General features: G+C 34.2%; 1 protein-coding gene and 1 pseudogene across 1 annotated transcript; both read left to right on the plus strand.

Moving 5' to 3' along the window:
• The first annotated feature begins 25 nt into the window (after positions 1-25).
• LOC108342309 (pentatricopeptide repeat-containing protein At1g05670, mitochondrial-like) lies at positions 26-13873 on the plus strand (annotated as a pseudogene).
• LOC108328320 (pentatricopeptide repeat-containing protein At1g05670, mitochondrial-like) lies at positions 6428-11964 on the plus strand. Its single transcript, XM_052881020.1, has 9 exons — positions 6428-6548; positions 6667-6815; positions 6912-7025; positions 7118-7218; positions 10008-10044; positions 10152-10214; positions 10827-10923; positions 11041-11126; positions 11779-11964. Exons 1-9 carry the CDS (start codon positions 6428-6430, stop codon positions 11962-11964), a joined length of 954 nt encoding a protein of 317 aa, XP_052736980.1.
• Positions 13874-18298: the final 4425 nt, after the last annotated feature.

Below are 18298 nucleotides of genomic sequence, written 5' to 3' on the forward strand. Positions count from 1 at the left end.
AAATTGGAAGGATTGCGGATTATAATTTGACTTCATATATATTCATTTTATAAATGAGTTGGCGTGCATTCTTATGAACACCAATGATGGTTATAAACTGGTGTTGGATTTCTTCAACTGGATGTGCATGAGGACGAAGCCTTCGTTGGAAGCCCTTTGCATTGTTGTTCAGATTGGTGTGTTTCTAAGGACTTTAGAACGACTCATAGACTTGTTTTTGAGTTATGGGAAAAGCCAAGTTTGGATGTTAGTAACTCGTTTACTGAATTTACTAAGAGGTCAAAGTCTGGGGTGCACATCACTTTGTCTTTGATGTGTTGTTCCAAGTTCTTGATGAAGCAGGGTGGCTTCTAGAGGCTCAGAAATTCTGTTTGATAAATTGGTAAATAACGATGTTGTTGTTTTTGTAGATTCTTCTAATTTGTTTCTAGCTAGGCTATTCAACAATTTTGATGGGAAAAAGATGGCAATTAATATGTTGAGAGAGTATCCAAAAGTGGGTGTTTGTTGGAACACCATGTCATATAATATTATTTTCCATTCACGTTGTCAATTGGGTAGGTTAAAAGAAATGTATAATCTGCTCTTACGAATGGAGTTTGTGGGGAGCTTTCCTGATGTTGTAAGTTATAGTGTTATAATCAATGGATACTGTCAGGTTGAACAGATAGGAAAGGTCTTGAAGCTCCTGGAAAAGTTGAAGGGAAAGGGGTGTAAGCCAAATCAATACACATACACAAGCATAATTTCCCTTCTTTGTAAGATAGGTAGAGTAGTTGAAGCGAAGAAAGTTTCGAGGGAGATGATAAGCCAGAGGATTTTTCCTGATAAAGTTGTGTTTACAACTCTCATAAGTAGGTTTGACAAGTCTGGGAATGTTTCAGCTGAATACTATCTATTTGATGAAATGAGACATAAGAAAATAGTTCCTGATTTCGTGACTTATACTTCCATGATTAACGGGCTTTGTGAAGCTAGAAAGGTTGTGGGAGCATGCCTACTATTTAGTGAAATATTTAGAAAAGGGTTGGAACCAGATGAAGTTGCTTATACTGCCCTTATAGATGGGTATTGCATGGCCGGAGAAATGAAAGATGCATTCTCTCTTCACAACCAGATGGTTGAGAAGGGTTTGATTCCTAATGTTATAACTTGTACAACATTGGTTGATGGCCTGTGTAAACGTCGTGAGGTAGATATAGCAAATGAGCTTCTTGAAATGTCTGAGAAGGGCCTTCAACCAAATGTTTGCACATATAATGCACTAATCAATGGTCTTTGTAAGGTAGGAAATATAGAGCAAGAAATAAAAATTATGGAAGAAATGGATCTGGCATGGTTTTATCCTGACACTATTACATATACTACACTGATGGACACTTGTTGTAAGATGGGTGAAATGGCCAGGGCCCATGAAATGCTGTGGTTATGCTTGGTAAAAGACTTCAGCCTACAAATGTTACATTCAATGTGCTAATGAATGGGTTTTGCATCTCAGAGATGTTGGAAGATGGTGAAAGACTAATTAAATGGATGTTCAAAAAATAGTGTGCCTCCAATTATATGGATAATAAAAATTTCTTTTGAGCATGGTGTGACGGTTTATGAAGCTCATTTCTTGTGGAATTGATGGATTAGAATGTGGGTTTCATATTGAATTTATGGATAAGAAAAATTGTTTTTTGATCATAATATGACGAGTTTTGAGGTTCATTTAGTGTAGAATTAATAGATTAGAATGTGAGCTTCATATTAATTTATGGATAACAAAGATATCTCTTGAGTTAACGCTTTGTGAGAGTCATTTTGTGTGGAATTAATGGAATATAATGTATAATTTATATTGCATTTCTGGATAATAAAGATTTGTTTTAAGCATAGTATGACGGGTCGTTACACTCTTTTCGTGTGGAATTGATGAATTAGAATGTGATCTTTATGTTGAATATTGAATAACAATGAATGCTTTTGAACATAGTATGACGGTTCGTGAGACTCATTTTGTGTGGAATTGATGGATTACAAATATTGCTTTTGAGCATAGTGTGACGGTTTGTGAGACTCAATTCATTTGAAAATATGAATTACAATATGCGTTTTATATTTAATTTATGAATAAGAAAGATTTTATTTAGCATAATGTAACGATTTTTTAGGCTTATTTCATGTGCAATTGATGGATTAAAATAGGGCTTCATATTGAATTTATGGATAATAAAAGTTGCTTATGAACATAATATGATGGTTTGTGATACTCAATTTGTGTGGAATTGATAAATTAGAATGTGAGATTTATATTGAATTTATGGATAACAAAAATTGCTCTTGAGCTAAAGGTTTGTGAGGCTCATTTTGTATGGAATTGATGGAATATTATGTATGATTTATATTGAATTTATGGATAATAAAGATTGGTTTTAAGCATAGTATGATGGGTTGTGACACTCATTTCGTGTGTAATTGATGAATTAGAATGTGAGTTTTATGTTGGATATTGAATAACAATGAATGCTTTTGCGCATAATATGATGTTTTGTGAGGCTCAATTCGTGTGGAATTGATGGATTACAATTTAAGCCTTATATGGATACTAAATATTGCTTTTGAGCATAATGTGACGGTTTGTGAGGCTTATTTCGTTTGGAAATATAAATTACAATGTGCATTTTAAATTGAATTTATGGATTTCAAAGACCGTATTTAGCATAGTGTGATGGTCTGTGAGACTCATTTCATGTGGAATTGATGGATTGCAATGTGGGTTGTGTTGAAATTATTGATAAAATTTTTTTATGAGCGTAATGTTACCCTTTGTGATGCTCATTTCATGTGGAATTAATGGATTAAAAGATGGGTTTCATATTGAATTAATGGATAATAAAGATTGCTTTTGAACATAGTATGGAAGTTTGTGAGTCTCATTTCTTGTGGAATTTATTGATTACAAAGTCGGCTTCATATTGAATTTATGGATAAGAAAAATTATTTTTAAACAATATAACAGTTATGAAGCTCATTTCGTGTGAAATTAGTGGATTATAATGTGGACTTTCTATTGAACAAAGATAGCTCTTAAGCACAGTATGACTGTTTCTGAGGCTCATTTCGTTTGGAATTGATAAATTAGAATGTTGGCTTTATATTAAATTTTTGGATAACAAAGATTGCATTTGAGCAAAGTATGACGATTTGTGAGGTTCATTTCATGTGAAATTGATGGAATACAATGTGGACTTTATATTGAATTTGCATATAACAAATATTGATTTTGAGCATTATGTGGCGATTTGTGAGGTTCATTTTGTGTGGAATATGTGGATTACAATGTGGGCTTTATATTGATTTAATGGATAATAAAGATTGCTTATGAGCGTAATCTTATGCTTTGTGAGACTCATTTCGTGTGGAATTAATGGATTAAAATGTAGACTTCATATTGAATTTATGGATAACATAGTTCTTTGAGCATAGTATGATAGTTTTTGAGACTCGTTTCTTGTGGTATTGATGGATTACAATGTGGGCTTCATACTGAATTTATTGATAAGAAAAATTGCTTTTGATCATAATATAACATTTATGAGGCTCATTTTGTGTGGAATTAGTGGATTATGATGTGGGCTTTATAGTGAATTTATGGATAACAAAAATATGACGGTTTGTAAGACTCATTTCGTGTGGGATTTATGGATTAGAATGTGGGCTTTATATTGAATTTATGGGTAACAAAGATTGCTTTTGAGGACGGATTATGAGGCTCATTTCTTGTGAAATTGATGAATTACAATGTGAGCTTCATATTGAAATTATGGATAAGAAAAATTGGTTTTGATCATAATATGACGGTTTGTGAGGATCATTTCGTGTGGAATTGATGGATGACAATGTGGGTTTTATATTGAATTTATGGATAACAAAGATTGCTCTTGGGCATAGTATGACGGTTTGTGAGGCTCATTTCGTGTGTAATTGATAGATTAAAATGTGGGTTTTATATTGAATTTATAGATATCAAAGATTGCTTTTGAGCATAGTGTGACGGTTTGTGAGGTTCATTTTGTGTAGAATTGATGCATTAGAATGTGGGCTTTATATTGACTTAATAGATAATAAAGATTGCTTTTTAAGCATATTACAACGATTTATGAGACTCATTTTTTCTGGAGTTGATGATTATAATGTGGGCTTCATATTGAATATGTGGATAAGAAAAATTATTTTTGAGCATAATATGACGATTTTTTAGGCCGTGTATAATTGATGGTTTACAGTATTGACTTTATATTGAATTTATGGATAACAAAAATTGCTTTTGGGCATAATATGACAGTTTGTGAGGCTCATTTTGTGTGGAATTGATGAATTACAATGTGAGATTTATATTGAATTTATGGATAATAAAAATTCTTTATGAGGATAATATAACAATTTGTGAGCCTAATTTCGTGTGAAATTAATGGTTTAGTGTGTGAGTTTTATATTGAATTTATAAATAACAAAAATTGCTTATAAGCATTATGTGAGGGTTTGAGATATTATTTCAAGTGGAATTGATGGATTAGAATGTGAGCTTTATATTGAATTTATGGATAACAAAAAGAGCTTTTGAGCATAACATGACGTTTTGTGAGGGTCATTTTGTGTAGAATTGATGGATTAAAATGTGAGTTTTATATTGAATTTATGGATAACAAAGATAGTCTTTGACCATAGTATAACGGTTTTTTAGGCTCATTTCGTGTCGAATTGATGGATTAAAATGTGAGCTTCATATTGAATTTATGGTTAACAAAGATTGCTTTTTAGCATATTATGACGATTTGTGAAACTAATTTCTTGTGGAATAAATGAATTACAATATGGCCAGTATATTGAATTTATGGCTAAAAAAATTACTTTTGAGCATAATATGACGGTTTGTGAGATTCATTTTGTTTGAAATTGGTGGATTAAACTGTGGGCTTTATATTGAATTTATGGATAACAAAAATTGCTTTTGAGCATAGTATGACAGGTTGTGAAGCTCATTTCGTGTGGAAATATGAAAAATAATGTGGGTTTTATATTGAATTTATGAATAACAAATATTGCTTAAGAGCACAATATGACAGTTTGTGAGGCTCATTTTGTGTGGAATTGATGGATGAGAATGTGGGCTTTATATTGAATTTATGGATAACAAAGATTGCTTTTGAGCATAGTATGATGGTTTGTGAGACTCATTTCTTGTGGAATTGATGGATTAAATGTGTGCTTTATATTAAAAATTTTCATCTCATAAAACGATTCAAAGTGTTAATTCAGATATACTCATCCACTATCTTGACTATGATTAAATATTTCAAATTTGGTTACCTAATTCTTAATGTGGATGCATACCCATGTTACATAACCAATATTCCACTTGTAATCTCTCACTGCGTTAAGAAATAGTCATGCACAAAATAAAGCATTCATCTTGTATTATAAGCAACAACTTACATATAAGCTTCGTATAAGTTGATGGTGTGGTTGCAATTTTGAAAGCCCTATAACTTGAGGTGGCCATTCACCCTAAAGGGAACTATTGGATAACACATTGATTTTTTTTGTTCACAGTGCAATTTCCATAAGGGGATATTTTGAATTTTCCCACACGAAATTCTCAAATTGCGCTTTAATTTTCTTGATTCACTTTGCAAATTCAATATGGATATATTTTTAGTTGTCCCATCATAAATAGAGTTGTCAAAGTGTAGTTTGACTTTCTTTGTTCACAATAAGAAATTTTGAGTTGCCCCTATTCTCAGACATTTGATGAATTATTTGTATATCTTTTGATTGTTTGTTGGGCCAAATTGGAAGGATTGCGGATTATAATTTGACTTCATATATATTTATTTTATAAATATGAGTTGGCGTGCATTCTTATGAACATCAATGATGGTTATAAACTGGTGTTGGCTTTCTTCAACTGGATGTGCATGAGGACGAAGCCTTCTTTGGAAGCCCTTTGCATTGTTGTTCAGACTGGTGTTTTCTAAGGACATTAGAGCGACTCACAGACTGGTTTTTGAGTTATGGGAAAAGCCTAGTTTGGATGTTAGTAACTCGTTTACTCAATTTACTAAGAGGTCAAAGTCTGGGGTGCACATCACTTTGTGTTTGATGTGTTGTTCCAAGTTCTTGATGAAGCAGGGTGGCTTCTAGAGGCTCATAAATTCTGTTTGATAAATTGGTAAAGAACGACGTTGTTGTTTCTGTAGATTCTTGTAATTGGTTTCTAGCTAGGCTATTTAACAGTTTTGATGGGAAAAAGATGGCAGTTAATATGTTGAGAGAGTATCCAAAAGTGGATGTTTGTTGGAACACCATGTCATATAATATTATTTTCCATTCACTTTGTCAATTGGGTAGGTTAAAAGAAATGCATAATCTGCTCTTACGAATGGAGTTTGTGGGGAGCTTTCCTGATGTTGTAAGTTATAGTGTTATAATCAATGGATACTGTCAGGTTGAACAGATAGGAAAGGTCTTGAAGCTCCTGGAAAAGTTGAAGGGAAAGGGGTGTAAGCCAAATCAATACACATACACAAGCATAATTTCCCTTCTTTGTAAGACAGGTAGAGTAGTTGAAGCGGAGACAGTTCTGAGGGAGATGATAAGTCAGGATTTTTCCTGATAAAGTTGTGTTTACAACTCTCATAAGTGGGTTCGACAAGTCTGGGAATGTTTCAGCTGAATGCAATCTATTTGATGAAATGAGACATAAGAAAATAGTTCTTGATTTCGTGACTTATACTTCCATGATTAATGGGCTTTGTGAAGCTGGAAAGGTTGTGGGAGCATGCTAACTATTTAGTGAAATATTTAGAAAAGGGTTGGAACCAGATGAAGTTGCTTATACTACCCTTATAGATGGGTATTGCAAGGTCGGAGAAATGAAAGATGCATTCTCTGTTCACAACCAGATGGTTGAGAAGGGTTTGACTCCTAATGTTATAACTTGTACAACATTGGTTGATGGCCTGTGTAAACATGGTGAGGTAGATATAACAAGTGAGCTTCTTGAAATGTCTGAGAAGGGCCTTCAACCAAATGTTTCACATATAATGCACTAATCAATGGTCTTTGTAAGGTAGGAAATATAGAGCAAGAAATAAAAATTATGGAAGAAATGGATCTGGCATGGTTTTATCCTGACACCATTACTAATCAATGGTCTTATAAAGGGTTTCTGTAAGAGGAAAAAGTATTGTGCAGGCTAAGAAGCTATTTGATGAGATGAGAACTCAAGGTTTTGTTGCATAAAAAGAGATATATGATATAATTTTTTATGTAAACTATGAAGATGGGAACTGGGAAAATACTCTTGAGCTTTGTGATGAAGCAATAGAGAAATGTCTTGTTAAGAGAACTTAGTTTTCTTTTGCACATGCCACTTTATGATGATGGAATTATCAGGGCAATAATTGTTGTTTGTATTGCTCCTTCTTTCTTGGTTGTTCCACTGAAAGTAGCTTGCATATGATGAAACCAGTTACTCTCATGATTAGAGGAGTAACACAGGAGTTCCAGGTATTTTCCCATTCCAAAATATTGAAACAGAACATCACAGTAGCGCACACAAACACGAGGGAGTTTTACATCATCAAATTCCATAGGAAACATCAAGATTTTCGAGGGTAATATTGTGATTGTGCATAGGCCTAAATCCCTTTGCCTCAATTAGTTTACGGAACCAATGCAATAGAGATTTCTTTGAATGTGATAGAGATTTTTTAATAGAAGGTAAATAGATATATTAAATAAATGTAATTCTTGCACAGCTTTGTATATTGTTGTTGTAGCTTTCCCATCTTTTAAGACCTGTTGTAGGGGGTTGTGATGAATGATGAAAAATTGATGATTTACTTCAGAGTTGAGGTACTCATCTGCTCAAATCTGTAATTCCTTCAAAGTAATAGTTAATAATCATGAAGTGCTAAGACTTGTTTTCATGAAAAAGCATTACTGCTGATGTAAATAAGTCATTAATATCTATTGAAATCTGAAAAGATTACATGGTGCGAAAAAAATATGTTAGTTTGCTTGAATCTATTAAAGGAGGGAGGGGGTTGGAAGGGTATTAAGAAAATTGTAACAGAATAGTTACTTATATAAACGGATTAGTAGCCCTCAGTTTGCATGACAGAATCGTATAAATAGTGAAAGAGGGAGAAGAGATGAGGGAAGATTGTTATCAAGAAAAAATAGTGAGGCCAAATGTGACAAACCACTAAAGAGCATATATCGAGTTGTAATTTATATCATTAGTTTCAGTGACTTATCTGATTATCACACTGATACTGGTTGGAGGGCTGAAAAACATTATAAAGATTCATTTTTTATTGCACTTTCATATCTCTGTATTAGTTTTATGACTTCCTTGTATCCATTAAAACAAATTATAATTTAGTGCTAGGAGAAAATAAACTCCTAGAAAATTTTAGTTGTAAAAGCATTTGAATAACAATGCTCGGTTATTTGTGTTTGTTTTCTAGCATTTGTGTTCTACCTGGTTTCTTAGAATTTGGTATCATGGGAGCATAGATAAATTTGTATATCCATATGGTCTGCTGGTAACTTTTTCTACCTTATTTCTATAGTGAGATTATTTTTCTATCAGTATTCTCCTTGTATGAAGAGCATAAGGGTACGTGCTTAGAGAAATATTTTCGTAGTAGTTGTAATTCTCAGATGACAAATGTCAAGGCAAAGGCAAGTATTTGTCAATTTAAATATTTGATGATTCTGTTTGGCCATGTTAAGAATGTTTGAGGGATTACTTTAAGCTGATTGTTTTATAGGGTTAACACTGTTCGAGGGATGAGTTTTGAACGGGATTGTACTGTTTGTAACCACCAACCCGGAGCTACAAAGTTTGTTGTTGGTTGTTTACCTGTCTAAGGATAGATGTTACTCGGATAAATAGCCAGTAAAGGGTGAGAAGAATAGAAAAGGAAAGAGAAGTGGAACAAACAAGTGTGTTCTTCATGAAAGTTAGTTTAAAAACATATATGTTTCTCTCTAACTTTTTGATCTTTATATTATATTGCGCGAGTCAATTTAATGCCTGTGCTAGAAATTGAAGATTATTCATTCTAATTACTTGGCTTTTGAACGATTTACAACCATAGTCTGTTGAAATTTTAGTTCTTTATTGTTTTGCTACGACCTTCTTGATGATGTTGCCCCATTGCTGTTCCATCCTCCTTGTATTTGAAGTTCACTTGGTGTAGCCTTCTTGTCATTGTTGTATCATCTTTAAGCCAGGTAACATTGACTGCTTTTGGCACTATTGTTTTCAGTGACGTGCCTATTTTTTGTAATTTTACATCAGTTTGAAAATTTGTCGTATTTTATTACAATAGGCATTTAGGGATTGAGACAGGTCACCAATTTTGGTATCTCTTAAGATTTCATTTATTCACAATACAAATTACGGATGCTTATGTGAGTTATTGCTTAGAAATATATTTTGAGCCTTGTATTGATTTGATAACCTACAAATATATTGTTTTATGCATATTATAAAACTAAGATGAGAATAATCCTCCAATTTTAAATCTGTGAAAATAGTGTGCTCCAATTATATGAATTAATTATGAATTCTTGATCTTAGAAATGGATTACTGAGAAGAATTATTGTGGTGAGAAGAATCAAAAAGGAAAAAAAAATGGAATAAACAATTTTGTTCTTCATGCAAGTTAGTTTTTAATACACCTTTATCTTTCTCTTTAAAAGTATGATCTTTATATTATGTTTGCTAGTGTCAATTTAGTGCCTGAGATATGATAAATGTTTATTACATTTGCTAGAAATTCAGGATTAATCATTTTAACAAATTGACTTTTTAACTGTTTATTTTGGTTTATTTTTAACTGTTTACACCACTAGTCTGTTGAAAATTTACTTGTTTACTATTCTGCTGCGGCCTTATTGATGATGTCGCTTCATTGTTATTCCATCCTCCTTGTATTTGCAGTTCCCTTGGTAACATTGTTGTACCATCTTTAAGCCAGGTAACATTGACTCGTTTTGCTATAATTCTTTTCAGTGATATGCCTATTTTTTTTTTTTTTTGTAATTTTACATCTGTTTGAAAATTTGTCGTATTTTATTATAATAGGCTTTCAGGGATTGTGCTTGGTCACCAATTTTGGTATCTCTTAAGGAAATTTTGGATGCTTATGTGAGTTATTGTTTACAAATATGTTTTTGAGCCTTATATTGATTTGACAACCTATAAATATATTATCTTATGGATACTATTAAACTAATCTGATGGTGTGACTTCAATTTTCAAAACCCTATAACTTGAGGTGGGCATACACCCTAAATGGAACGGTCAAATAACACTTTGATTTTTTTGGTTCCCAGTGCAAGTTCAATAACGTTTTATTTTGAGTTGTCCCTCCTGGAATTCTCGAAATTTTCTTGATTCTCTGTGCAAATTCCATGGGAGTATATTTTTTAGTTGTTCCATCATAAATAAAGTGCACTTTGACTTTCTTTGTTCACAATAGAAAATTTTGTGTTGCCCCTTGTTATTCGGACAGTTGCTGAATTCTTTGTGTATCTTTTGATGGTTTGTTGGGCCAAAGTGGAAGGATTCCGGATTATGATTTGACTTCATATTATTTATTTTGTAAATATGAGTTGGTTGTGCATTCTTTTGAACAAGAAGGATGATTATAAACTGGTGTTGGATTTCTTTAACTAGATGTGCCTGCGATGGGACCCTTGTTTGGAAGTCCGTTGTTCAGATTGTTATGGCTTCTAAGTACTTGAGATTGGCTCATAGGCTGAATATTTTGAGTTCTGGGAAAATCCTGATTTGGATGTTAGTAACTCGTTTGCTCAATTTACTGAGAGGTTGATTTATGGTTACAAGGACTGGGGTGCACATCCCTTTGTGTTTGATGTGTTCTTCCAAGTTCTTGTTGAAGCAGGGTGGCTTCTATAGGCTCGGAAACTGTTTTGATAAATTAGTAAATTATGTGTTCTTGTTTCTGTAGATTCTTGTGATTTGTTTCTAGCTAGGCTATCTAACAGTTTTGATGGGAAAAAGGTGGCAATTAAGGTGTTCAGAGAGTATCCAGAAGTGGGTGTTTGTTGGAACACCATGTCATATTATATTATTCTCCATTCACTTTGTCATTTGGGTAGGTTAAAAGAAGTGCATAATATGCTCTTACAAATGGAGTTCAGGGGGAGCTTTCCTGATGTTGTAAGTTATAGTGTTATAATTAATGGATACTGTTAGGTTGAATAGATAGAAAATGTCTTGAAGCTTCTGGAAGAGTTGTAGGGGAAGGTGTGTAAGCCAAATCAATACACATACAATAGCGTAATTTCCCTTCTATGTAAGACTTGTAGAATAGTTGAGGCTTCACAAGTCCTGAGGGAGATGATAAACCAGAGGATTTTTCCTGATAAAGTGGTGTATACAACTCTCATCAGTGTGCTAATGAATGGGTTTTGCATGTCAGGGATGGTTGAAGATGGTGAAAGGTAAATTAAATGGATTTTGGAAAAAGGTATAAGGCCAAATGCCACAACATTCAATTTTCTCTTGGAGCAGTACTGTATTAGAAATAACATGTGTGCTACAACAAAGATTTATAAGAGGATGTATGCTCAAGGAGTGATACCTGACAATAATTCCTACAATATTTTGATTAAAGGGCGTTGTAAAGGTAGAAATATGAAAGAAATTTAGTCTAACTGCTGCTTCCTATAATGCTCTTGTAAAGGCTTTCTGTAAGAAAAAGAAATTTGTGGAGGCTAAGAAGCTATTTGAGATGAGAACTCAAGGCTTTGATGCAGAAAAAGAGATATATGATATTTTTGTTGATGCAAACTATGAAGAAAGGAAATGTGAAAATACTCTTGAGCTTATTGATGAAGCAATAGTGAAATGTCTTCTTAAGAGAACTTAGTTGACTTTTGCGTATACCACTTTATGATGGAATTATCAGGGCAGGAATTGTTGTTTGTGTTGCTCCTTCTTTCTTGGTAGTTCCACTGAAAGTAACTTGCGTATGATGACAGTAGTTGTTCATGATTAAAGGAGGGACATGGGACTTCCAGGTATTTTCCAGTTCCAAATTACTGTAACAGAACATCTCAGTTGCACAAACAAACATGAGGGAGTTTTATATGCTCAAATTCCATAGAAAATTCAAGATATTTTAGGGTAATATTAGGATTGTGCATAGGGCTAAATCCCTTTGGCCCAGTAAGTTTACGGAACTAATTTAATAGAGATTCCTTCGAATGTGATAGAGATCTTTTAGTTGAAGAATGTAAATAGAGATTTTAAATAGAAGTTCGGTGACTATTATTATTGCTGTAAGAATAGATCAACCAGCAAGTGACTGGAAATCGGTGGAGAGATGCAAGTTATGGTTTCACAATTGATAAGGTACAACTATATTTTATTTAATGAATTGTTTATATAATTATTCGTTTTCAGATTTCTTGAGACTGAAGTTAAGAGCTATATTTTAAAGATTGGTTTTTGTTAATTCCCTGAAAATAAATTCAAAGAAACTTTGACTATATCTTTTTCTGGTTATTATTTTTTTCAAGAATTTATTAACTGTTTCTTTTTCTCTTTACCCTCTTGGTTGTATAAATTTTACATCTTGATGGTTCTACTGTTCTCTCTCATTGAAGACTAAACAAAGAGAAATGGTAAGCGAGTAAAAGAAAAACCCAAGGTGCGTAGAATAATTAACAAACCATAATTTACATTCAAATCCATAAACACCCTTTATTTTTATCTTTGCCTTACAATTTATCTCTTCTTTCACACTTCTAATTTATTTTTCTCTTCTCCTCGCCCCCTTTCCTAATTTATTTATTTTACTTTATGCATTTTCTTGCAAATCTTGAGTTTATTACTTTAGGTTATTGTAGTTTAGACTTCTAATTTATTTTCTTGCACTTCTATTTCATTATATTACGTGTCTAAACTTCTTGCAATTTAGAAATTCTATTGGATTTGGCTGCAGGTGCGGTGAGAAGCAATGAATAAAAAGGAAACAAAAGTGGGTTGAATTTTATTACGTGTCTAAATTTGAGTTAGTAGTGAGCCTTGAATTTTATGACTTAGTTATCAATTCTTGATCTTAGGATTGGGTTATTGAGAAGAACCATTGTGTTAGAAAGAATAAAACAGGAATGAGAAGTGGAATAAACATTTATGTTCTTCAGGTAAGTTTATTTTTAAATCACATTTATGTTTCTTTATCTTAGCTTGAAATTGATAGTGATGTCCTGCTCATTGTGGATGGATTTATCTGTGCAGTATCAGTTTGAAGCAATTAATTGAGAGCAACTAGGATCTTTCACCTGCACCAATTGTACATGACCGAGAAAGGGAAGTGCTTGATGTCATATATATCACCTTTTGCAGTCTGTTTAACTAAGGGCATATACACCGATCCACACTTTGTAATCTATATTGTAGGATTGGCTAGAAGCTAGAATGACCAAAGCCACGCCATATGTATCACCTTGTGCAGTCTATTTAACTAAGGGCATATACACTGATCCACACTTTGTAATCTGTATTGTAGGATTGGCTATCCAGTACAACAAATTGAGCACGAGAATTCTTACACAAGAAGTGGGAACGTCGATCTTTCTGCAGAAAGGATGACCATGACCGTAGCATAGGATTGATTGTTTTGTAATTGTTTTTGATTCAATTTGATTTGTAATAGGCTTGTATTAGCCTTGTGTTTTTCTGTTTGGTTTTATTTTAATTTGTAAAAGGCCATTAAAAGTCCAAGTGGTTGGTGCTCTTTATTGACAACTTTTCTTGATTGTTTGATTTAAAAATTTTATTCCTCAAATTTTATTCCAGAAAATTTTGTTTCGGAAATATTAGTCTGAAAAAATTCAATCCGAAAATTCTATTATGAAAAGTGTAAGATTTATGAAAAATATTTATCTTAATAGTAACAATTTCATTACTAGTAGTAATAAATTTCTTTGTGAATGGAAAATATGATAAGTTTATGTAAAAATAAAATGTGAAAACCTAAATAAGAAATTTTGGTAGCTTAATTGGTAGAAAATTGTGGTGATTTCAAGAACATGGGTTCAAACTCTTTTCTACCTTTTTGTAAAAAAAAATTAAAATATTGATAGTGGATAAAACACTCCATGTTTTAAGGCATTATTGAAGAATCCATTATGTAAGTGGTGATTAAGATATTAAAATAATAAATAATATTAAAATAATAAATAATATTAAAAAATTGTTGAATAGTAAAAACTTTTGGACTATAAATAGCCATGAGAGGGGAGGCTATTTTGCACAAAGAGAGGAAGAATCAAGTGAGAAACCTTGAGAAATAGAGAAGAAAGAGTTAGGAATAAATTTTTAGTTACAAGAAGAGTAGAGGCTCTTGAGGGTTTTCGGAGAAACAAATTCGGAGCAAGAGAAGTTTGAAATAGAGGTAAGGAAAGTTAGATTTTTGTTGTTTGGTAGCTTAATATATGTATGTATATATATATATATATATATATATATATATATATATATATATATATATATATATATATATATATATATATATATATATATATATATATATATATATATATATATATATATGTGTGTGTGCAATGAACTCTGTGTTGTGCCATTGATTTCGTTAGAAATTAGTTGATGCATGTTGAAATTTAGTGCCTCTTGAATGATGAACTATGTGCTGATGATTTTCGGGCTATGAGCTGATTTAAACGTGTTGTGTGACTGCAATGGAGGATGTTAGATGAGAAAAATCTGAGGTAGCAGCTGTATGGTGAAAGTTAAAAGGATTTGGTAGTGTTTTGGGTCACTTGAGAGGAAGTGAGGTAGTGGTTTTTATGCAATTGGGGCCTAATGCGAAATTGGACTGATGGGGCAGTCTTAGGCACTGTATTGTGACTTGTTTGAGCTACTAAATTGGTCAAAAACTTGTGCAAAGTGGTAGAATTGAATTTGGGTTCTTAAGTTGAGAAATTTGATGTTTTAGAGTAGGATTTAGTTCCTAATCACTTTAGATTTGGTACCGTTCGGTCAGGTGTTGATTTGGTACCGTTCGGTCATGTGTTGATTTGGTACCGTTCGGTCAGGTGTTGATTTGGTACCATTCGGTCAGGTGTTGAGTTGTTACCGTTCGGTCAGGTGTTGATTTGGTACCGTTTGGTTAGGTGTTGATTTGGTACCGTTCGGTTAGGTGTTGATTTGTTACCGTTCGGTCAGGTGTTGATTTGGTACCGTTCGGTCAGGTGTTGATTTGGTATCGTTTGGTCAGGTGTTGATTTGGTACCGTTTGGTCAGGTGTTGAGTTGTTACCGTTCGGTCAGGTGTTGATTTGGTACCGTTCGGTCAGGTGTTGATTTGGTACCGTTCGGTCAGGTGTTGATTTGGTATCGTTCGGTCAGGTGTTGATTTGGTACCATTCGGTCAGGTGTTGATTTGGTACCGCTCGGTCAGGTGTTGATTTGGTATCGTTCGGTCATGTGTTGATTTGGTAGCGTTCGGTCTTAATGGTGCTCGGTCTTGATACTGCTCGGTCTTAGTGGTACGTGGTCTAAATAGCGTTCGGCCAAAGCTCTCAATGCTCGGCCAAAGTCATACCGTTCGGCCAAAGTCCTAAGTGCTCGGCCAAAGTTCATAGTGTTCGGTTCCAGCCTCTTTTACTCTTTTTTTGGGTTGAATTAAGTATGTGGGATGATTGCAATGCATAGTATGATGTGATAATGTGATTACATTAAAAGTATGTGAGTATGTGATGAGTGCATATTTATGCCCACATTTATGCTTTAAAATTCAAATTTTTGATAGGATAAGTGAATTTGTGATGATTGAAATTGTTGGGTTTGGGAATTAAAGAGACGTAAAAAGTGAGTTTTAGCGCATAAAATATTTTTGGATGTTCTTACGTTTATTTGTGCAGCTGAAATTATAAGTTCTATTGGTCCAAATGGCAATTCAAGGCCCAAAATCAGATTTTATTTGGAAAATAATGTACATATGGGCCAAGCAGGCAACTTTTACCCTTGCACCCCCTAAAATTCCTACATACACTCCTATTTCTGAAACAGGCCAAAGACCAAGCCCAAACACTAAGTCATTTCTACTACACCTCCCTAAGTTTCCTATACACACCCCTCCTAAGTTAGACTCCACCAGATCTTGCCACGTGTCCAAATCCTTCTCACACAGATCTAGCCAACCACATTTCGCCACCTCAGCCCTAACCCATGAGCATCATCTTCCACCTTCTCCAACAGAACCCTAGCCGCTACCACCGCCGCGCCGCTCCGTCACTGGACAGCCACTGCCGTGCCGCCGCCGCAAGCCCAACGCCACTAACGTGCCGCCATCACCACCACGCCGCGACCTCCGTTCATCTTCTCCCTTCCCGAAACCAAATCGCGATTCCGCCATGGACGCCATCAACAAGCATCATCGCCACAAGACCTCCGTCACGCACAGCCGCCCTCCTCCATTCGTGCCAACACCTTGTCGCTCCGCAATCGCGCCACCTTTTCACCATCTCCACAGCACCGCCTCGGTCTCGCCATCACCACCACGGTTTCGCATCTCGACCATCTTCATCTTCTCCATGCCGCCACCACCAAATCGTCCTCCTTTCTCGCCGGACAGCCACCATCAACAATCACCACCGTTCATCTTTTTCATCCGCTGGCACACCATCATCAAAACCGCAAGTCGCCACCCAAAGCTGCCGCAAGAACGGCCATTACAGCGCGTCATTCTTCGCGCGCACCACGCGCAACTCCTCCACCGCGTCACCCACAACCTTCCTTCCCCATCGCGCCACTTAGAAACGCGATCTCTCCGAGGTCACCTTGCGCACATCCAAAACGGCCACCACCTGCACTCAGAAAATCCAAACAGCGAAAACCCATTCGCGGCGCAGGCAAAGGCGGAGGGGGAAGCCCTTTTCCCCAAATATCTGAAACCCTAATTTTGGGTGGAGAAGGAGATTGACACGTGGCGGTCATTCATTGGCGCGTAGTCTTGAGTCAAAAATGGTCAATGATGTTTGAATCTGGTCAAAGAGTGGTCAACTGAGGGGTTTTCCTGCAATTTTGGGAAATTCAGAAGGGGTTAAAGTGCAGATAGAGACAATTTCAGGGTATTTGTGCAATTTTGGAAAGTCGGAAAAGATAAAAAATAATATTCAGTTGTTGAATTAATTTAATTTGGGAATATCAACAGAAAATATCTTCCAAATAATGTTATAATTATTTAAATCTTTTAATTATTTGAAAGATATAAGATAAAAGATTCTATCAACTGAATATTCAGAGTCCAAGCCCAATCAAGCCTATTTAAAGAGACCCAGGGGACTTCACTTCAATTCATTCTCTCATACTCCTCTCACTTTTCTTTCATCTTGTATTCAACTCCATTCATGGAGAGCTAAGCATCTAAGGCTATTCTGCTGTAATTCCATGATGGATTCTGAGGTTACGTTTAGTTAATGCAATTGTTTATTTTGATTATTAATTTAAGTTGTTCTTTCTCTATGTCTTTCATCTCTCTATCTTGTTAAAAGCAAAGATTTTTGCATCATAATATGTTTGAATCTACATGCATATTGATTATATGAGTTTTAGGGTTTCTAGGTTTAAATTGAGAATCTACTTTGATTTAATTTAGGAACTTTCATATGATTAAATGGTTTTTACTATCAATTGAGAATGTACTTTGATTGATTAGTAATAATTTCAACTATAATCAATTGAGAATTTACTTTGATTGATTAGCTTTTAATTTGGTTAGGATATTTAAGAATAGACATGATTAAACACAATAGAATTTGATTGAGAATGTACTTTGGTTGAATTTATTGTGAATAATCTAGAAAGATTTTGCATTTGATTGAGAATTTACTTTGGTTAAATGCATGATCGCCCTCAAATTAATTAAGAATGTACTTTAATTAATTTGAAACTTAAACAATAATCAATTGAACAATTATCCGTGAATAACCGATGATGAATCTATCTTGGAAAAGCAGTGAAATTAGCCTATTTCATCGTAACTGTTTTTAAGTTTCTTATTCTTTAAACACTCTTCAACCATTACTTTTATTCATAAGCATTGCATAGCATTCGTAAGAGTCACAGATACTCAAAAGCAATTCTGTGTTCGTTGGGAGACGACTCAGGGTTACTTCAACCTTGTCTACTTTCTTGAATACTACTTGGCAATACTGAAGTTGCCTTGAAAAGTAG

The sequence above is a fragment of the Vigna angularis genome, chromosome 1 (genome assembly GCF_016808095.1).
Source record: "Vigna angularis cultivar LongXiaoDou No.4 chromosome 1, ASM1680809v1, whole genome shotgun sequence".
NCBI classification, from domain to species: domain Eukaryota; kingdom Viridiplantae; phylum Streptophyta; class Magnoliopsida; order Fabales; family Fabaceae; genus Vigna; species Vigna angularis.